Source organism: Drosophila pseudoobscura, chromosome 3 (assembly GCF_009870125.1).
Source record: "Drosophila pseudoobscura strain MV-25-SWS-2005 chromosome 3, UCI_Dpse_MV25, whole genome shotgun sequence".
NCBI classification, from domain to species: Eukaryota; Metazoa; Arthropoda; class Insecta; order Diptera; family Drosophilidae; genus Drosophila; species Drosophila pseudoobscura.
The window spans coordinates 6,967,194-6,984,851 of NC_046680.1; the positions used below are offsets into that span (position 1 = coordinate 6,967,194).

A 17,658-nucleotide genomic window follows, 5' to 3' on the forward strand; every position below is an offset into this window, starting at 1 on the left:
CTGTATTGCTAAACCCTGCTCCCGGTCCTGCACCTACAGCAGCTAACAAATTTACGAGTCATGCCTGGAATATTTGTTCCACCAACCCTGTTTCGTTCTCCATCAATGCACCATTAACAGTTTAACTCATTTTAAATGAAATCTACGTTGAGCGAAATATAAACATCTGAATAGCAGCCAGAGAGGGAAAAACAGTGAAAGAAAGTGAGGTGGAGCTACTGCAGGGCTCCTAATTTGCAAAGTTTTTCCGCTGGCTGAACTTTAACCCTGCCGCAGGTGTTAAAAATGATTTGCGAAATGTAAAACTTTTCGTTACAAATTCCCAGCCATATATAACTAACAAAAAAAAAACACCACGTTTCGCCAAAGAAGTTAAAATTGCTTAAGTTTTATATACATTTTTGTTGTTTATTTTGTTGCTGTGAAATATGCAAAAAGTTAAACCAAATTCAAGGGAATCGCCCTGCTCCAAATTGTATTTTGTAGTTTTCAAGGGACTGCTCAAATGATATGCATAAATATATCAAATTAGTAAGAGATTAAAGGGAAAGTAGTTACTAACAACGTTAAAAATAAATATGATTTGACTAAACTTTGCGATGGATAATTTATTTGTATTTATATTGTCAGAATTTTCTGCTTTTCAAACGATATCTTACATTGTAAAACTCTCTGTTGATTCCTTCTGTGGTTTGAATAAATGGCCTACCATTCATTCCACCAAATTCGAAAAGTATTCGTGCTTACACAAGCGAAAAGAGATTTGACCACTTGACGTTCGCTTCACCTCAACTGAATCGTTTGGGGAAACAGATCAAGCAAACGGTAAGGAAATAGAGGAACCATAACCCAACAAAGACGTGCTAAAAATACCGAATGAATGACTCTTTCTTTGACACAGAAATGAATAATTTTGGAAACTTTCTAACAAAAAGCCACACAGATCCCTTGCAAAATATTTACATTATTCCTGGGAGTCCCTTTCGCCGTTCGGCATAAATCTTATCTGTCGGGGACCACGTGTCCGCGTTCCACATGACTGTGAATGTGTGAACGCCCACACGATGGCATAGATAAATTTAGTGCCCAAAATATTTAAAGTCTATTTGTTAGAGCAAAAACAGAGGTATAACCAGCAAAAAAAAGAGCACACACGGCGAATGCTCTCACACAACCGCAGTGCCACCTGCGCAATGAGCACGAAAAAGACTAGTGAAAAAAGGATAGTACATTTTACTTGCGACTGTAAGATACCCCCGTTAATCGGGGGAGGCCGGGCGCTATGCTGGAGAGTGGGTGCCGCCTTTTAGCTATCACAGAGTGTTCTTTAATACTCTCTACTTTAGCTTTCCTTTTATTCAGCACGAATACAATGTACCCAAAATACTAAACGAGTACAGGGCATCAAAAGAAGCTCACTCTTCCATAGATGATGGCGGTGGCAGGGGGCGGGGAGAGCAAACCTCAAAAGCCCCACCAACAATTTAACAACTGACTTCATGGGAACTAAGCAAACATGCAAACGCATGCACGTGGCTGCAAAAGAGGAAAGGTAAAGCAAAGAGCTAACAAGTGACTGTGCGCCAGTCGCGTATCCGACCATAAGATACCCGCTTCTCGAATTAGATGAAACCTTTTAGTGAATAGTACTTATAGGCATATTTTCTAGATATTATGGTCCCCCTATTATACAAGTAACCCTTTATTCCGCCTGTTACATACTCCCCGAAGAGTCAAGCAGGCTCTGCTCCTCTATGAGGTAGGTACCTTTTATAAGGAGAACGAGGGGGATCGTTGTGAGTTGCTGCGGCGACCGCAACTCTACATTTATACGCGATACTTAGTGAGTATGGCTCTCCTCCGGCAGACGCCGCAAATATTAAACAAAGACAAAGAGTGAAAATCTGATAGATATGGTCATTCTATATCATTGTGCGCTTTCTCGTATCTTCAATATTGTGAATGTAACAGATTTTCGTCCTTTTTGGGGGCGGAAGGGGGTTAGGCGAAATTTTGAAATATACGTTTACTATTGAGATCTAACAGGAACGTGAATACCAAATTTGGTTGCTCTAGCCTTAATAGTCTCTGAGAGTTGTGGATGCCTTCGATTTTCGTACTTTGCGGGGGCGGAAGGGGGTGTGGCGAAATTTTGAAGTCCGATATCACAGGAGTGTGGATCAATAATTTGGTTGCTCTAGCTTTTATAGTCTCTGAGATCTAGGAACTCACTTAATGCAATTGGCAAAACCGACTATGAAACCTGTGTGTTAGAAAGAAATGAGAATGAGAATGAAATTCTTGCTGCAGTCTAGAAGATATAGTCATTCTCTACGTTTCTGAGTTTCTGGTTTTCTCGTATGTTGAAAATTGTGGATGCCACAGATTTTCGACCTTTGTGGAGGCCGAAGTGGGCCAGGCGATGTTTTAAAATATACTTGTAACAGTTACATATCACAGAAGTCTGGATACAAAATGTCGTTGCTCTAGCTCTTATAGCCTTTGAGTCCTAGGAGCTCATAGGGACGGACGGACGGAAACGCTTCCTTCTGGACGTTACACACAGCCATTTTCACCACAAATCTAATATACCCCTCTACTCATTTTGAGTATCGGGTACAAAAAGAGCACAGTGCTGCTTTTCATTCTCTCTCTTTGTGCTTTGTGCTTTTGCTGCTGTTCATTTCTCTTTCTCTCCTTTCATATGTAAATTGTGCCCTTGGTGTTTTTTCTTTTTTTGTATTAAACAATTTATATTTTGCAGTAATATGTTTGCTCATTCAAACATTTAGCGAATTGAACAATTTCCAAGGAGCAGGGTGGGGTAATGGGTTAAAGAGTTGTCTGCGGCTTTGATTGATTAACATTTGCTTAGCTGAATATGCAAATGGAGCTGTCCGAGCCGTGCAATGGGACCGCTATGAAAACAGTGTCTGCAAACAGTTAGTGGATGAAATAGTGTGCACAGTGCGAGACCAAAGAGGCAGCTACAATCGGATTAATAGAACTCTGCTTGTATAAAATTGTAACATTATGATCCGTTTGACATCGATGCGTACCACTTCTTTTTTCTCAGTGTGTCACACCAAAAAGTATTTTTCAGGTTCTCTCTGGCGCGCACACAAAAAACAGGCATATTTATCCTCTCATGCAGTATTGACATTTTCCCTGGCTCAGGTCGAAGATTAACTGCAGACACTGTCGCCAAACCATTTCCAGGCGGTTCCGCTCTACGGCCATATGCACGGCACGTATTCGAATTTGAATTATGGGTACTGCGCACACACACACATGCCACACGTCAGACGATGTCGGAGAGGGAAAAAAATAAATAGATATGTACATATACGGGCAAAGCCCGACACATTCGCCCCCTCCGCCATCAGCTCACACAGTCATTCGTTTCAAGTGTCGCGGCTAAGAAATCCGCTTTGTGGAATCCTCCTTTTGCACAGATATACAAATTAGACAGACACGGCCACGCCCACTAATCATGGAGCTAAGGCGTGCGTCAAGGCGGAAATTGCGAGCCGATTAAATTGGCAATCAACTGAAAAGGCATCAACAGAGAGGGGAAGCAGTGCTCCAGCAGAGCTCCAGTGCTCTCTCATCTTTTTTGCCAGCAAAATGGCATAATTACATGTAACTAGCCGAAAAAGTTTACATTTATGAGCCAGGCGGCTGTTACCTGGATATTTCCACCGTTTAGGGTGGCGTGTGGGACTAAGCCATCAACATCAACCAAGCGGGAGCTATTTATGTCGCCATCAACGTTGCGGAAAAAAGGCGGCCCACAGAGAAGCAGGAAAGAAAGAGACGGCGAAAGCAGGAAAGGATGAGTGAGATTGAGAGCGGAGAAAGGGTGGGGGACTGGAGGTGAGTTTTGGAAACCAAATGGCTGCGTTGACACAGTTTCCCTGGTCCCCCAGCTGGGTTCTGAATACCGACTCCCTGCTTTATGCAAAAATTATGACTAAAAACTGGCGGTAAAGTCCTTGAAATGATAGAATGGAGAAACTAGGGAGACTTTCTGGAGACTTTTTGAAAAATGGTAAAGAATTTACTGAGAAGTTGCAAAAGTGTTGAATGAGTAAAGGAGTAAATATAGAAATAAATAAATACATGAAGGGCTCTCAATGACCACAAAGCAATCAGAGGAGTAACCAGACCCAGAACCAATTTAAGTTCTTTGTGGTTACGTCTCTCTGTCTGTCTGTTAGTCTCTTACTCCTGAGAAGGAGGATGAACAGAAAGAGTAGCAATTGAAGATGACCTTTTCGCACTTTGACCGTTCCTACTAACTGCCACAAAGTACGGGTACGAGAGGCAGAGCTGGCTCTGTGATTGAAATTGACCTCGAGAGTCCCGACTCGCCTACTCGTTTGCCCCCAGCTCCCAGCAAACGGACAGACCGACGGTGGAACGGCAGAGCTCATCCAGACACCATCTGGGCATATTTTAATTACCATTTAGGCAAACATTAAAAAAACCAGAGAGAGAGAGAGACCAACCAAAGAGAACATTAAAAGCAAACTGCAGAGGCCCCGCCTTTCCTGCCCACTGCTCTGATCCTTGACCCTGGCCTGTCTGCTTTCAACTTCCCCTCACAAATGGGGGAATGCGGCAAATGTTGTCGGAATATTAATTCGACTTTGGTCCATATTTAAGCAGCTTAATGAACTCGAATCGTGGAGAACGAGACTGAAGTTGCAAGAAACCAACTTAATTCGCCTCAAAGACTATTCCCAATCAATAGGGGGATTGGGGCAGGTAAAGCAGAGAAAACAAAACTTTTTTAGTGCCGCATCTCTTTCTCTTTCCGTTTCTCTCCCTTGATATTTGTTTATTCTTTGAACTTCTCCAATTAAAAGTAAATATTGTGAGTGCTTTATCTCGATTTCAGTCGGGCCTGGCCCAAGCAAAGCCCCAACCCGTCAATGCCATGACGTACCCGTTTGCATAGTTGGCCGTGTATCCACCTCCTCGACCAACTTTCTGCCATCGGACGACCGAGGACTCCTCCTCGCTTGCATTCCGCACGCAATCGGGCCATAGCCAAGGCTTCGTCATTTCCACTCTGTGAAGCTTTCGCTTTGTATCCGCATCTGTATCTGATTTCCACTTGAATCCAGCCAACTCCTCCGGCTCCAACTTTTGGCCGAAACTTTGCATTGCGCGTAATTTAATGCCTTTCAAAGCGGCGACGAGACCCCAAACAGCATGCCTTCTATCTCTCCAGAACAGAGCGTTATTTTCCTTCTTCTGGAGTAGCAGCGAGGTGGCTTTACTTCAATTTGGTGGAAGTATTTAGACGTAAATAAGTCCTGCAAAATGGTAAAATTCTAAGAAAAAAGGTTGCTCTGACTGTGTGGAGTTTTTATATGCCAATATCCTTCGATTTCGGTATACTAACAGGGCCATGCAGCTTGCTCTACTTCCAGCTAATTGGGTTATCTCAAGGAATTGGAAGTTATTTTGAAGTTGAAGCAAAGTGAGAGTGAAAACATTGGCTAAGCAAAAGTTTAGTTACTATTCCAGCAAATCATCCGCACAAACACTGACGCAATTCCCGCACAGACACTTGGAAGGAATCACGTTTACAGCTAGCAAAAATATGGAATAATTTTATTTACGCCTCAACTTTGTAGCCACAAAATCATATGAGTAACTGCCACGTAAAGCAGGAAGGAGGGTGGGGAAGAGCCGTCGCCGTGAGGTGCAGAAACTGCAGAAGCATAAAAACTCGTGGTAAAAACTTTTATGTGCGTATCCCAGAGACGATTCCAGACAACTGCCGGAATTAAGTTTACCTTATTTGGCAGCACAAAAAAAGAGAGGCAGAAAACTCCAGCGGGAACGAAATAATAAAAACTGGAATTAATGCTGAATGGGAAATATTTCCGTGTATGCATCTATTCCTTCCCTCCAGTGAGCTCTGCCTCGATTTGCTCCAGGGACTTGCCCTTGGTTTCGGGCACAAAGAAGATGACAAATAGCATGCCTATAATGCAGCACACACAATATACGGAAAAGGCGCCATAGCTATTGATCAGAGCTGAGGGAGAACACATTATACAAAAGATGTAGTGCCAAACTTCTGATTGAACAAAACTCACAGATCATGTCCATATACGTTTTGGTGACTATGAAAGTGCACAGCCAGTTAAAAGCGGTGGCCACAGAGGCAGCCGGAGCACGGACACTGGCCGGCATTATCTCGCCCATCATTAGCCAGGGAATGGGTCCGAAGCCCACGGAGAAGCCCAGCACATAAAAACCGGCGGCCACCAGCGGCAGCCATCCCACACCCGAGAGATCCCAGTCCTTGTGCTTGCCGAAAAAGAATATGGCCAGCGTGAACAGGGTGATAATCATGGTCGTGTCGGAGATGTATAGCAGGACCTGGATAACAGCAGGCAGATTAAACCAAATCACGGATCTAGGATCTCACCTTGCGTCCCACTCGATCGATTACAGCGGTGGCTATTAGAGTGGCCACAAAGTTGACCAAGCCCACAATGACCGTAGCAATGGCCGGCTTAATGGTGGAGCCGGCGTCCAGAAAGATCTGATGGGTGTAGAAGATCACCACATTGATGCCGCTCATCTGCTGGAACAGCATCAGGCCGAGGGATATGAGAATGGGCTTGCGGTTGCGCTTCTTGAACATGTCCCCATACGTGCTCTTGGCATTGGCCGTCTCGCCCTGGGTGCTGGCCAGCTCCTTCATCTCTGCATCGACGTCGCCGGTCTTGCCACGCAGCCAGGCGAGCGACTTTTGGGCCTTCTCGGGCTTGCCGCGCGACAAAAGGTAGCGCGGTGTCTCCGGCACGAACAGGGTCAGAATGATAAAGGGAATGCAGAATATGGCCCCAGCGAAGGCCAGTAAGTACCAGTTGAGAAAGGAACCAAAGGCGTAGCAGAGCAACAGGCCCCCGTTGCCCAGCAGGGTGGGCATTAATCCCAGGGTCCCGCGCACATTCGGATGCAACGTCTCGCCCAGGTAGACGGGCAGGACCAAGGTGGCCAGGCCCACGGCCAGACCGCAGAACACGCGACCAGCCAGCACCATGCCGATAGTTGTGGCAAAGCCGATCAGCAGCCAGCCGATAATGAACGGAGGAGCCGTGATCATAATTGTCCACTTCCTGCCAATATACATGATCAGTAGGCCGCCGAGAATGCCTCCCACAAGACAGGCCAGTGGCATAAGGCCACCCACCCAAGACTCTTCCTGGGATGTGATCGAGAACTTGCCATCATCGCCCTTCATGGAGGGCAAGGCCGGAGAGGTGTAAGCACCGCAGAAGCCAGTGCAGAAGGAGCACAAGGACACGGACACGGCCACGAGAAGCTGCAGATAACGAGACCGATAAGGTTTCCCAGAAAATACATTATCGAAGAGGCGCTTACCTGTGTCCAGGTGAAGTAGTTTGAATTTTCTTCCTTGGCATTTTCCTTGGGCGGCATGTTGTAAAACTGTCCAGTGTGTGTGTTTCAATGCGACGACTGTGTATATACGAGTTAACACATATCTGTCGGGATTTGAAAGGAGTGATTTAAATTGCTTTGAAAGAATTTCCAAGAAAATAATATTCGCCTCCCTATAAAAGAACGTAGAATTTCCGATCGTGAAATAGTCCCTCAGTGTTACCACAAGAGAAATACAGCTTAAGATATGGCCAGCAAAAGGCGCTACTAAATTTCTGAACCCCTCTGATGGTGCTATTTAAAGTGTTGGCGGCCTTTTCCATTGCGACGGCCCAGTTGAATGCAGCAACCTTGGTCCACACCATTCGCATCCAGGGACGAATTTCCATTGTTTTGTCTCCTCGCCATTGTTTCTAGCCCGGGCCCTGGTTTGGCCTTTGCCTCGGCGGCAGCTCATTAAAAATTCCATTTTCATTTTGCCCATCATCCATTTTGATTTCATAGTCGAGTGGATGGCGCTGGGTGGGCTTGGATTGGATTGGGTGGAACTCGTACTCGTTTTTGTAGTATTTGGAATTGCGTTGGGAGCCAGGACCATGAACTACGGTTACCAGACGGCCGACTGAGCGTCGCACACAATTTCCAAGAGTTTACTTTCTTGCACATTGATTTCGTTGAAACTTTCACTATGGCTTTCGCCCTTTAACGCTGGCAATTTGATATTTTATTTATATTTCTCTTAGCCCCCTCTTTTGCCACACAGTACTTTTCAACGCCAGCGTAATTAAAAAATAAATACGGGAATTATGAACATTTTCCGGCATCAGCTCAATATATATTTCGCCGCAAACATGAATGAACCGAAACCCATGAATCCGCATGGATCCGGATGGGCCAACGAATTGGCCGCAGTGGATGGGGCCTACCTACGTAGTGCTGGAGGGTGATGGTGGCTGAAACAGTTGCCACAGTTAATTATTTGCCCGACCAGTTTGGCGAACGTGACGTATACGTAATTTTTCGCCCCACGCCCGGTTCGCTGATGAATTGTTTGCCCAGCACTCAATCAATATATGCATACCATACATGTAGATGTGTGCCTTCATATTTGCTCTCGTTTATCCATAAATATATTCATTCACTTTTAAGGTCAACAAAGTTAACGCTTCGTTCCTCATGGGTTTGGAAAGCACAGAACCGCTAAAATTGTACTTTAAACTTGAATGAGAGGACAACTATACAATGAGGCAGCATATTTCTTTCTATCTATGCATACTGCCGAATCATAGGTGCTTTAGTCTTTATAATCAATTCAATAATAAAATCTCTCGGATTAATACACTTTCTAGACTATAAGATGGCCGATAAGATATCGACATGCATCATTGGATCTGGCAATTGGGCCACGACCATAGCCCGAAATGTGGGCAGGAATGTGGCCGCAATGGCCAACACAATGGAGCCGAAGGTCTACATGTATGTGTACGAGGAAATAGTTGAGGGTCGAAAGCTTACCGAAATCATCAACACAACCCACATCAATGTGAAGTACATGCCGGACTTTGTGTTGCCTGAAAATATTGTAAGCGCATCGATCCATTAGAGTCTTCGTCCAGCACAGTGTAGCACTGATTTTCAGGTGGCTGTGGATGATATTGTGACTGCTGCCAGGGACTCCGACATCCTGATATTTGCCATACCCCCGACCTTCGTCAGCAGCTGCTGCAAGACCCTGTTGGGCAAGGTAAAGCCCACGGCCCATGCCGTCTCCCTGATCAAAGGATTCGAGCGGGGAGACGATGGACAGATCATACTGATCTCTCAGATTATCATGCGACAGTTGAAGGTTTCCTGCTCCGTTATGGTAGGTTGCAATTTGGCCCACGAGTTGGCCAATGATAACTTTGCCGAGGGCACTGTGGGTTGTCGTGATCAGAAGTACTACCGCGTGCTTCGGGACATCTTCAAGTCGGAAACATTTCGAGTGGTGGTCACCGAAGATGCTGACTGTGTGGAGATCTGTTCTACTTTAAGGGTAAATATCTGTGCTAACTCAATTTGCTCTGACCTTGAACTATCACGTAGAACATCATTGCCTTTGCTGCCGGCTGCTCTGATGGCATGGAACTGAACGAGAACACCAAGGCGGGCATTATTCGTAGGGGTTTCCTGGAGATGCTGCAGTTTGTGGATGTCTTCTATCCGGGCTGCCGCATGGGCACCTTCTTTGAGGCCTGCGGCATATCCGATTTGGTCACCAGCTGTTACGGCAAGCGGTTTCTTTATACAGATCCATAAGTCCAGTTTAGGAATTGTTCTTTTTAGCCAATCGTAATCGGAAGCTGGCCGAGGCCTTTGTGAAGACTGGGAAGCCTCTGTGCGAACTGGAGCATATACTAATATCAGGCCATGAGCCCTTGGGTCCAGTCACTGCCGAACTGGTTCACATTTTACTCAAGAAAAAAGGATTGGTGGACAAGTGCGCTCGAGAGCCTTTTACTGGCATTTTCTGATACGTTACCCCTGTTTGTTTTTTTACAGATTTCCACTGTTTACAACGGTCTATAAAATCTGCATGGGAGATCTACCGCTGACACGCCTCGTGGAGGCCTTGTGTCAGGCCAGCGAGGACATGTAAGGCCTTCATTCCTATTGGTATCACAGGAAAATCTAACTTTTTTCGTTGCAGCTTCCATCCGCAACACACTTTCCAGCTTTGAAGGCTGGTCCCCAGTTTAAAATAAATCAGAACCGAGAAGAATAGAACAGAACAGAAAAACAGCAATTTGGTTTATTCTTTTTTATTATTCTGTGAAATGGGGCATATAAAGCCTTGGTTATATTTGCCCGGCAAGTCCCGGCAAACGCAGGACTCAATATTCAAACAAAGCCCCTCGACATCTGCATTGTATTGTGCGTCTTTTCCTTCTGCAGTTCAAGTGTTCCTTTGCGGAGAGTGCACTCCATTGAATGCACCAACGCTCCGAGCACTTGTTGGACTGTTCTGATGACTCGTACAACGGAAATCACTTCAACCAGGCGCTTGGTGGGGGCTTTGTGTGGTTCCTGGCTGAATGGGACGGAAAGCCGCATTGCTTTCTTATTGTTTCTCGTTTCTCTACTATACAACATACACTAGTTGTTCCATTCTTCGTCTCGATATGGTATTGTACTACAGTTGAAGTGCTCCCCAATCGAAATTGAGGAAATGGGAGCATCCACTGGAGAACTTGTCAAGCCTCCCTCCTCAAAACTGAACCTCAAAACCCTCCGGACAGGGTTCAATCAACTACATCACGATCTCCTTTTGAATTTGAATCAAACTATCATACAGAATTCTGTTGAGAGTTCAGTTTGTATTCATTCACAAAAGAGAGACGAGACCTACAACCAGTAACAAAATTTGTGTTTTTCCTTTTTCTCCGATTTTTGATCGAATTTAAATCAATCTATCATAGCGTTCAGTGCCAAAGGGAGTCTTTTAAAAATGTTATCAAATATTTTACTGAAGGTCGCTACTGTGGTTTTTTTTCTTTCCATCGGCTTGGACATTATCGATCCGGAAAATGAAAGCGTACTTGGAGCAAGCATGAGCAAAGTCAATAATATTCTGGATGAAGCTATATACTACTTTTGGGAGGATCTGCGTCCAAAGCCACAGGAGAATTGGTTCCAGCGCTACATTGTTCGGAACTTTCAAATGCTGTTCTAAAAGGAACTCAAATCAATTCTCAAATTCCCGAAAAACCAACAATGAGCATTACACAAGGCCGATTAAACAAAACCAAAGCATGATGCCCAACTAAAAAAAATCATCGTATATATCCCCAAATTAATCTACTGTTCGATGGTTATTTAATAAATTATTTACGCAATTCATTTAGTTTTTAGTATTTCCGATTTCTGGCGGCATAATAAAATGAAAATGAAAATGGCAAAGGGCTTAACGCTTGGGCTGATTGAATGTAAGGGGGGATCATATAAGGGGATTAGTTGAAATGTCAAAATTGCTCTACTTGATTATGCCACCGAATACCATTTAATCCATTCTGATGGCTAACTATTTTATTTGATTAGAATGTTGCCAGTCCTGGCTATGATACTTTTTTTTGGAATGATGCATCATATATAACTTAATAATAAAATAAAAAGAGGCTCTTAGATGGAGGGCTAAAAAGGCAGGAATCCCCAAAACTATTAGCAGCACTGTATTTTTGCTGAATTTCTGACTTTCGTTCAGAGGGAATTAAATATCTCACAAGTCAAATTTTCATTTAAACCTACTGAACATTTTCTGCGGTTAAAATAATATGCCAACAGCAATTAAAATGTGTCACATGCGATGCCACTGAATGTCCAAATGTACCATTTCAATGGAAAAGCAATTTTGTTCAGATTTATTTGAAATTTAATTTTTTTGTAAAATCCTGCAAATATTCCACCATTCCAATTGCTTTATTATTAGTTCGTTTTGCATTTTCAGTTTAGGCGGACACGGTGCAAATATGGAGCTTACGTGCGGCAGATGCAAGTCCAAAATTGGTAGCTAAAAATGGAAATGAAAATTCCACAACTGTCTGGCGGAAGAGGGCCGGTACGGGCCTGTACGCCGCTGGCTAAACAAATATGCCATTCCATGGAGGAAGGCAAATAGAACTGGCCCGGGGTACAGTGCAGTCAGTCGGACATGGAAAACCGATGAAAATTTGCATATCAGGCGGCAGCCAGTGGTACTACTCGTACTTTATTTGCCCAATTCTTGTTGCATTTTTGGTTGGGGATCTGGCTTAAAGCCTTTTGGCTCGTTCTTCGTTCTTCGTTCGTTTTTGCTGATAATTACACGGTAAATTTGCCAAAATGTGACGCCAAATAGCAAACAAGATGCCAGTGAAGACTGAAACAAGTTGCACGTATCTGTGCGCTACGCACACAGGCAGTAACGTAACCGTAACAGATACGAGTACTCGCATGCTTTGTGCCACAGTTACACCTTTCCCGAAATGAGAGAGAGGGAGACAGAGAGAGAGAGAGAGAGAGAGAGGGAATAGAAAGAGCGATGTGCAAGCACTTCAAAAAATAAATAACAATTTGGTACGTTACACACGTCTCGGCTTATGCAAACGTATCTGTATCTTGTACCCTCTCTATTTCTACTATATACGTGTGGGTGTGGGCGTGTGTGTGTGTGCCTAAAAGAATACTTCATTTCATTTCGTGTTGAACATGGCCAAAAGCCACCCCACCCACTGGGCAAACACCACCGACAAATGGCAGCAGTGGTGGCGCTTTGTTGATTTGGTTATTGTGGCTGCCAGTTGTCTTGTTTGCCCTCAAATTGAACAAATAGCTAAAACAATCTCGGTAGAGAAGGCTCCACCACTTACCATATTTCCTGTCTTACACATGTATTTGCTGTTGTTTTACCAGGTCTTAAGTTATAGAATGTCCTAATCAGCCGTGAAGCTTTGGTCACTTTATCGGGAACTTAATTGAACAGAGCCATCCGGACACTGCGGATCCGTGGGTGAATCACGAAAAATGAACATTGAAGGTGAAGAAGGAGTATACCAAACTCTAGAAGATTTAATCTAATCCTATGATCCTCACTCAAGTCTCCAACAACTCTGTTTAGTAGAAACTAAAAACAATTTCCTTTCATCAATAGTCATTCGAAATGTTTGTCGTAACCGTTTTTACATATTATATTCGAAGCACCTCCTAAAAATTTAAGTGTCCCATAGTTTTGGTCAAATTCGCAGTCGCATAAATTGTTGTTGTAGAAACCAAAACCAAGCCAAAAATATCGTGTTTCGTTGTGCATCTGCGGCTATATGGATCTGCTCTCGATAACGCAGAAGGTGCTCATACGCCGCACGGATGGACGGGTCCAGCTGGCGAGTATCATCAAGCTGGATGGCGGGGCCAATAGCTCCGTGACCGTGGAATGGCCCGAGGGCGATTGCACGCGTGGCAAGGAGATTACGCTGTCCCAGATCATTGAAATGAATCCGGAAATTTTCGCGGTACAGCGAAGAGGGAACGTGGCAGGAATGGCCTCCATTCCACCCAGAGCCTCCACACTGAGCGCCAGTATAATGGTGAACACCCTGATGCAACGTCTGCCGGCTGGCAATGCACCGTACCCACTGCAGCGCCTGAAGGTGGGCAGTGCCGCGCCCAGGCAGCGGTCGGCCAGCCGGCAGGAGCGGCATCAGCAGAGGGACGTTCTCGGTGGATCTGATCGGTGCGACTCCAACTGGGACACTGCCAGGATGATCCGCTTTTATCGGATGCAGATGGAGAGCCGACCGCTGGAGAACATGGGCTTTCCGGGCCCCCTGAAGAGGCACGGAATTGTGGTGTGTGTGCGGAAGCGCCCTCTCAACCGGAAGGAGCTGGCCGAGCGCGAGCTGGACGTGATCAGCATGCCCCGGGCGGACATGCTGGTGGCGCACGCGCCGCGCAGGCACGTGAACCTTGTGCGATTCCTTGAGAACCACAACTTCCGCTTCGACTATACCTTCGACGAGGCCTGCTCAAACGCCACCGTCTACAATTATACTGCCCGTCCCCTGATCCGGCACATATTTGATGGCGGAATGGCCACGTGCTTCGCTTATGGGCAGACCGGGAGCGGCAAGACCCACACAATGGGGGGAGAATTCACGGGAAAGCAGCAGAACGTGATGGACGGCATCTATGCGATGGCGGCCACCGATGTCTTCAGCACTTTGGCGGACCCGGCGAACGCCGGCCTGGGACTGAGGGTGACCTGCAGCTTTTTCGAGATCTACGGATCGCGGATCTACGACCTCTTGACTCCGGGCAGAGCGCAGTTGCGCGTCCTCGAGGATAGCCACCAGCAGGTCCAGGTGGTGGGTCTCACCGAAAGGCCAGCGCGCTGCACCGCCGATGTCCTGTCACTCCTGGAGCAGGGCAACTGTGCCCGCACCTCAGGCCATACCTCGGCCAACTGCAAGTCTTCTCGCTCCCATGCCATTTTCCAAATTGTTCTGCGATCCGCGAACACGTACCGTCTCCATGGAAAACTCTCGCTGATCGATCTGGCCGGAAACGAGCGGGGGGCGGACAACTCCAGTGCGGATCGAAGGACACGCCTGGAAGGCGCCGAGATCAACAAGTCCCTGCTGGTACTGAAGGAGTGCATCCGGGCTCTGGGTCGTCAATCGGGCCACATTCCATTCCGTGGCTGCAAGCTCACCCAGGTGCTGCGCGACTCCTTCATCGGAAAGAAGGTAAAGACCTGCATGATAGCGACGATCTCGCCGGGTCTGCGCTGCGTGGAGCACACACTGAACACCCTCCGATATGCGGATCGCGTCAAGGAGCTTACGGCACAGACAGTGTCCCCAAAGCGTTTCTCTCGGTCCACTTCCGTGGTGGCAGCCCCGTCCGTATCGGGAAGCAGCCTGGTTGAAACCAATTCCCTTCCGGATATCATCAGTCCAACCCAGGCTTCACAGTCCCTGACCAACTTGCAATGGTTCGTCTCCTCCACATCCCTACCGGTCGTGGAAAACCACTCGAACAGAACGACAAGAACCCGTCGATCTTTGGAAATGGACGCTCTGACCTACTGCTCAAATCCGAACGAGAACAGAAGACCCGAACGGGAGCAGTATAATCCTCCCAATTTACATAAACCCGTACCGCAGATGTGCTCACGGCATTCGGAGGTGAACTCACGGCAATCGGAGATGAACTCACGGCAATCGGAGATGAACTCAAGGCATGCGGAGGTGAACTCAAGGCATTCGGAGGTGAACTCAAGACATTCGGAGGTGAGCTCACGGCATTCGGAGGTGAACTCAAGACATTCGGAGGTAAACTCAAGACATTCGGAGGTGAACTCACGGAGCACGGAGGGGAACTCACGACACACGGAGGGGAACTCACGACACACGGAGGGGAACTCACGAAACACGGAGTTGAACTCACGGAACACGGAGGGGAACCCACGAAACTCGGAGGTGTTCCAAGATGCCTCGCTGCTGCTGTCCAAAGCCTTGGACCTGGTAAAAAGATCCCGTGAGAACGAGTTCTAAATCATGATTTCTACAACACACACATTATCTAATATATAAAACAAGTCTTGGATCTGAATAAAAAGAATCAGAGGAAGTAAAATCTTTTAGCTAGCTGAAAACGTGGACATTCATTCACCATTCGAAGAGCTTCACCTATTACCTTAAAGCATCCTCCGTATTACCCACACTACTGGCCTCATTCCTAGTTCATTTGTGTGCCAATCTGTGCGCCTGGGCTTAGGCCCTCAGCCTATACTCAAAACATTTCCATCTCTAGACTGTGGCCCAACTCGAACTAAGAGCAAATATTTTCCGCATAGTTGCGTACTAAGCCAAAAACTTACTTCTTTCTTTCAGTTTTTCTCTTGGCTTTTTTTCTGCGTACTGCTGGGAGGAGACGGGAAGTGGCGTGGCTCCTTTGACAGCTGTCAATATACAATATTGGGGATTATGATGGTGCAAAGACACGTCTTACGACAAAGCTTTGTGTCAATATATTAAATTATGGCTTACGGCGGCTTTGCCCTAACTCCCAGCTCCCTCTCTCCCTCTCCCACTTTCACTCAGTGGTTCTTTTTTTTCTTTTTTTTTATCTGGCTTGACTTTTTGGCTTTTTTTCGCGTAAATCCCCTCCATAAATGCCCAAGGCAGAATAAATATGGTTGAAGCAGGCAAATTTTATGTTACTCCAAAACGTTTCACATTAATTGAAATCGAACTAAGAAGAGTATCAGTATTAACCAGGAATTTCATTTCAAATCGAAATCGAAGCTAAGAGATCCACTTAAACCTCACTTGAAATATATTACGAGTAATTAAAAGGGAAATTAATGTTGTGGCTCGAATGTTTGCCGTCTTCTACGGCTGTCAACGATTTAATGTTTGCCATTTCATGTTCAAGTCCCTGCCGTCACTCGCGTCGTTAATCAAAAGCGTCTTTAATCTTATGTCAAGTAATGTAAATAAACAATTACGAGCATTTATGTGTGCACACTTGCCCTCGCACCCACACGAAAACCCTGGCACACACAAGAGCACAAATTTTGCGGCTTAAAGTTAATTCGTTTCCCAAGTGTTTACCTAACCTGGCATTAAACCAGCTAGTGAGATGCACCCGCACGGTTCCCCCGCGCCTTCATATCCATCCTTTCTAATATGCCATTAGCATTGCTACCTAAATAAGTAAGTGAGTAAATTTGATGGGCACATGCACACATACATACTCTATGTACATATGTACACCGACAAGAAAGGAGACAGAGCAAACAAAACCGGAAGGCATCGCGTACGGAATCAGTCAAGTGCAAACATTTCAATTTTGAGGAAACTGATAAGTCGCATTAATGTAAACTTAACGTTGGATAAACAAATTTCTAAAGAGCGACCGATAAGACCCCCGAAAAGGAACGAAACACATCAAACACATTTCTTGGTTGAAAGCTGAAAGCCGTCTTCAGACGCTGGCATCGTTCCCCCGCCAAGCCCCCGCCGTCCTCCTATATATCGATTACTTTGCGTCTAATGCACTTTGCAACTCCAGGACTCCAACAAGAAGAGCTCCCTCTCTATCAAATGGTTCAACTTGAGTCGAAAGACCTTGCCACGAAAGTGTTTTGGATAAAACTTTGCTCGTGGCAGCGCAGCCCCAAGGAAAGAAATATAATAGCAGGGATTCAGCTGGCGAGTAGGTGGAAATCTAGATGCTCCGCTAGTGGGCGAAATATCAATGAGCTAGTGCTAGTATAGCAGCAGCACATCCCACAAATGATACTTTCGTTATACGTTAAAATACCTTAAAAGACCTCCACTTAGAGCTTGATTTCCATGTGGTAATCGTGTAAACCGATCTTATATGCATGTACGTTATTCCAACAAATAAAAATTTGATCGAAGAGTGGTTTAAGCAGTCCTTTGGCACTTCCCTTCCACTTCCGCCAATCCCTCATTTTGCTGGATGCATGTTGGCAATGATAATTGTCCTGCTCGGACTTTGTCGTTGTCATTGTCCGGCCAATAAATTGTTGGCAGCTGCATGTTTGTTAAGCCCCACCCGAGGGCCCCCAATAAGCCATGTCGGTTGCGTTTGCCTACAGGCTATTGGTTGAGTGGGCAGCGGATACTGGACAACACTGAGTCGTGTCCGTATCCTGTCTGGTGCTGTCCCTTCTGTCGACGCTTC

General features: G+C 45.7%; 3 protein-coding genes across 4 annotated transcripts; 2 read left to right on the forward strand and 1 right to left on the reverse strand.

The window, feature by feature from the left end:
• Nucleotides 1-5,596: 5,596 nt before the first annotated feature.
• On the reverse strand, nucleotides 5,597-7,557 carry LOC6898203 (facilitated trehalose transporter Tret1-like). Of its 2 annotated transcripts, XR_001452099.2 has the most exons (5): nucleotides 7,414-7,557; nucleotides 6,452-7,354; nucleotides 6,117-6,402; nucleotides 5,811-6,055; nucleotides 5,597-5,725 (listed from the first exon to the last, which is right to left on the reverse strand). XR_001452099.2 is itself a non-coding variant. In XM_002138236.3 (4 exons), exons 1-4 carry the CDS (start codon nucleotides 7,468-7,470, stop codon nucleotides 5,913-5,915), a joined length of 1,389 nt encoding a protein of 462 aa, XP_002138272.2. In that variant the 5' UTR covers nucleotides 7,471-7,557; the 3' UTR covers nucleotides 5,603-5,912. The 2 variants fall into 2 exon arrangements, 1 of the variants encoding a protein (XP_002138272.2); XM_002138236.3 differs by having other exon boundaries at nucleotides 5,603-6,055.
• A 1,183-nt stretch (nucleotides 7,558-8,740) lies between these two features.
• Gpdh2 (Glycerol-3-phosphate dehydrogenase 2) lies at nucleotides 8,741-10,216 on the forward strand. The gene is made up of 6 exons (XM_001360360.4): nucleotides 8,741-9,013; nucleotides 9,071-9,466; nucleotides 9,517-9,700; nucleotides 9,757-9,910; nucleotides 9,973-10,065; nucleotides 10,121-10,216. Exons 1-6 carry the CDS (start codon nucleotides 8,789-8,791, stop codon nucleotides 10,149-10,151), a joined length of 1,083 nt encoding a protein of 360 aa, XP_001360397.2. The 5' UTR covers nucleotides 8,741-8,788; the 3' UTR covers nucleotides 10,152-10,216.
• Nucleotides 10,217-13,094: 2,878 nt separating this feature from the next.
• Klp59C (Kinesin-like protein at 59C) lies at nucleotides 13,095-15,579 on the forward strand. The gene has a single exon (XM_001360361.4). It carries the CDS (start codon nucleotides 13,263-13,265, stop codon nucleotides 15,495-15,497), a length of 2,235 nt encoding a protein of 744 aa, XP_001360398.2. The 5' UTR covers nucleotides 13,095-13,262; the 3' UTR covers nucleotides 15,498-15,579.
• The last annotated feature ends 2,079 nt before the right edge of the window (nucleotides 15,580-17,658 follow it).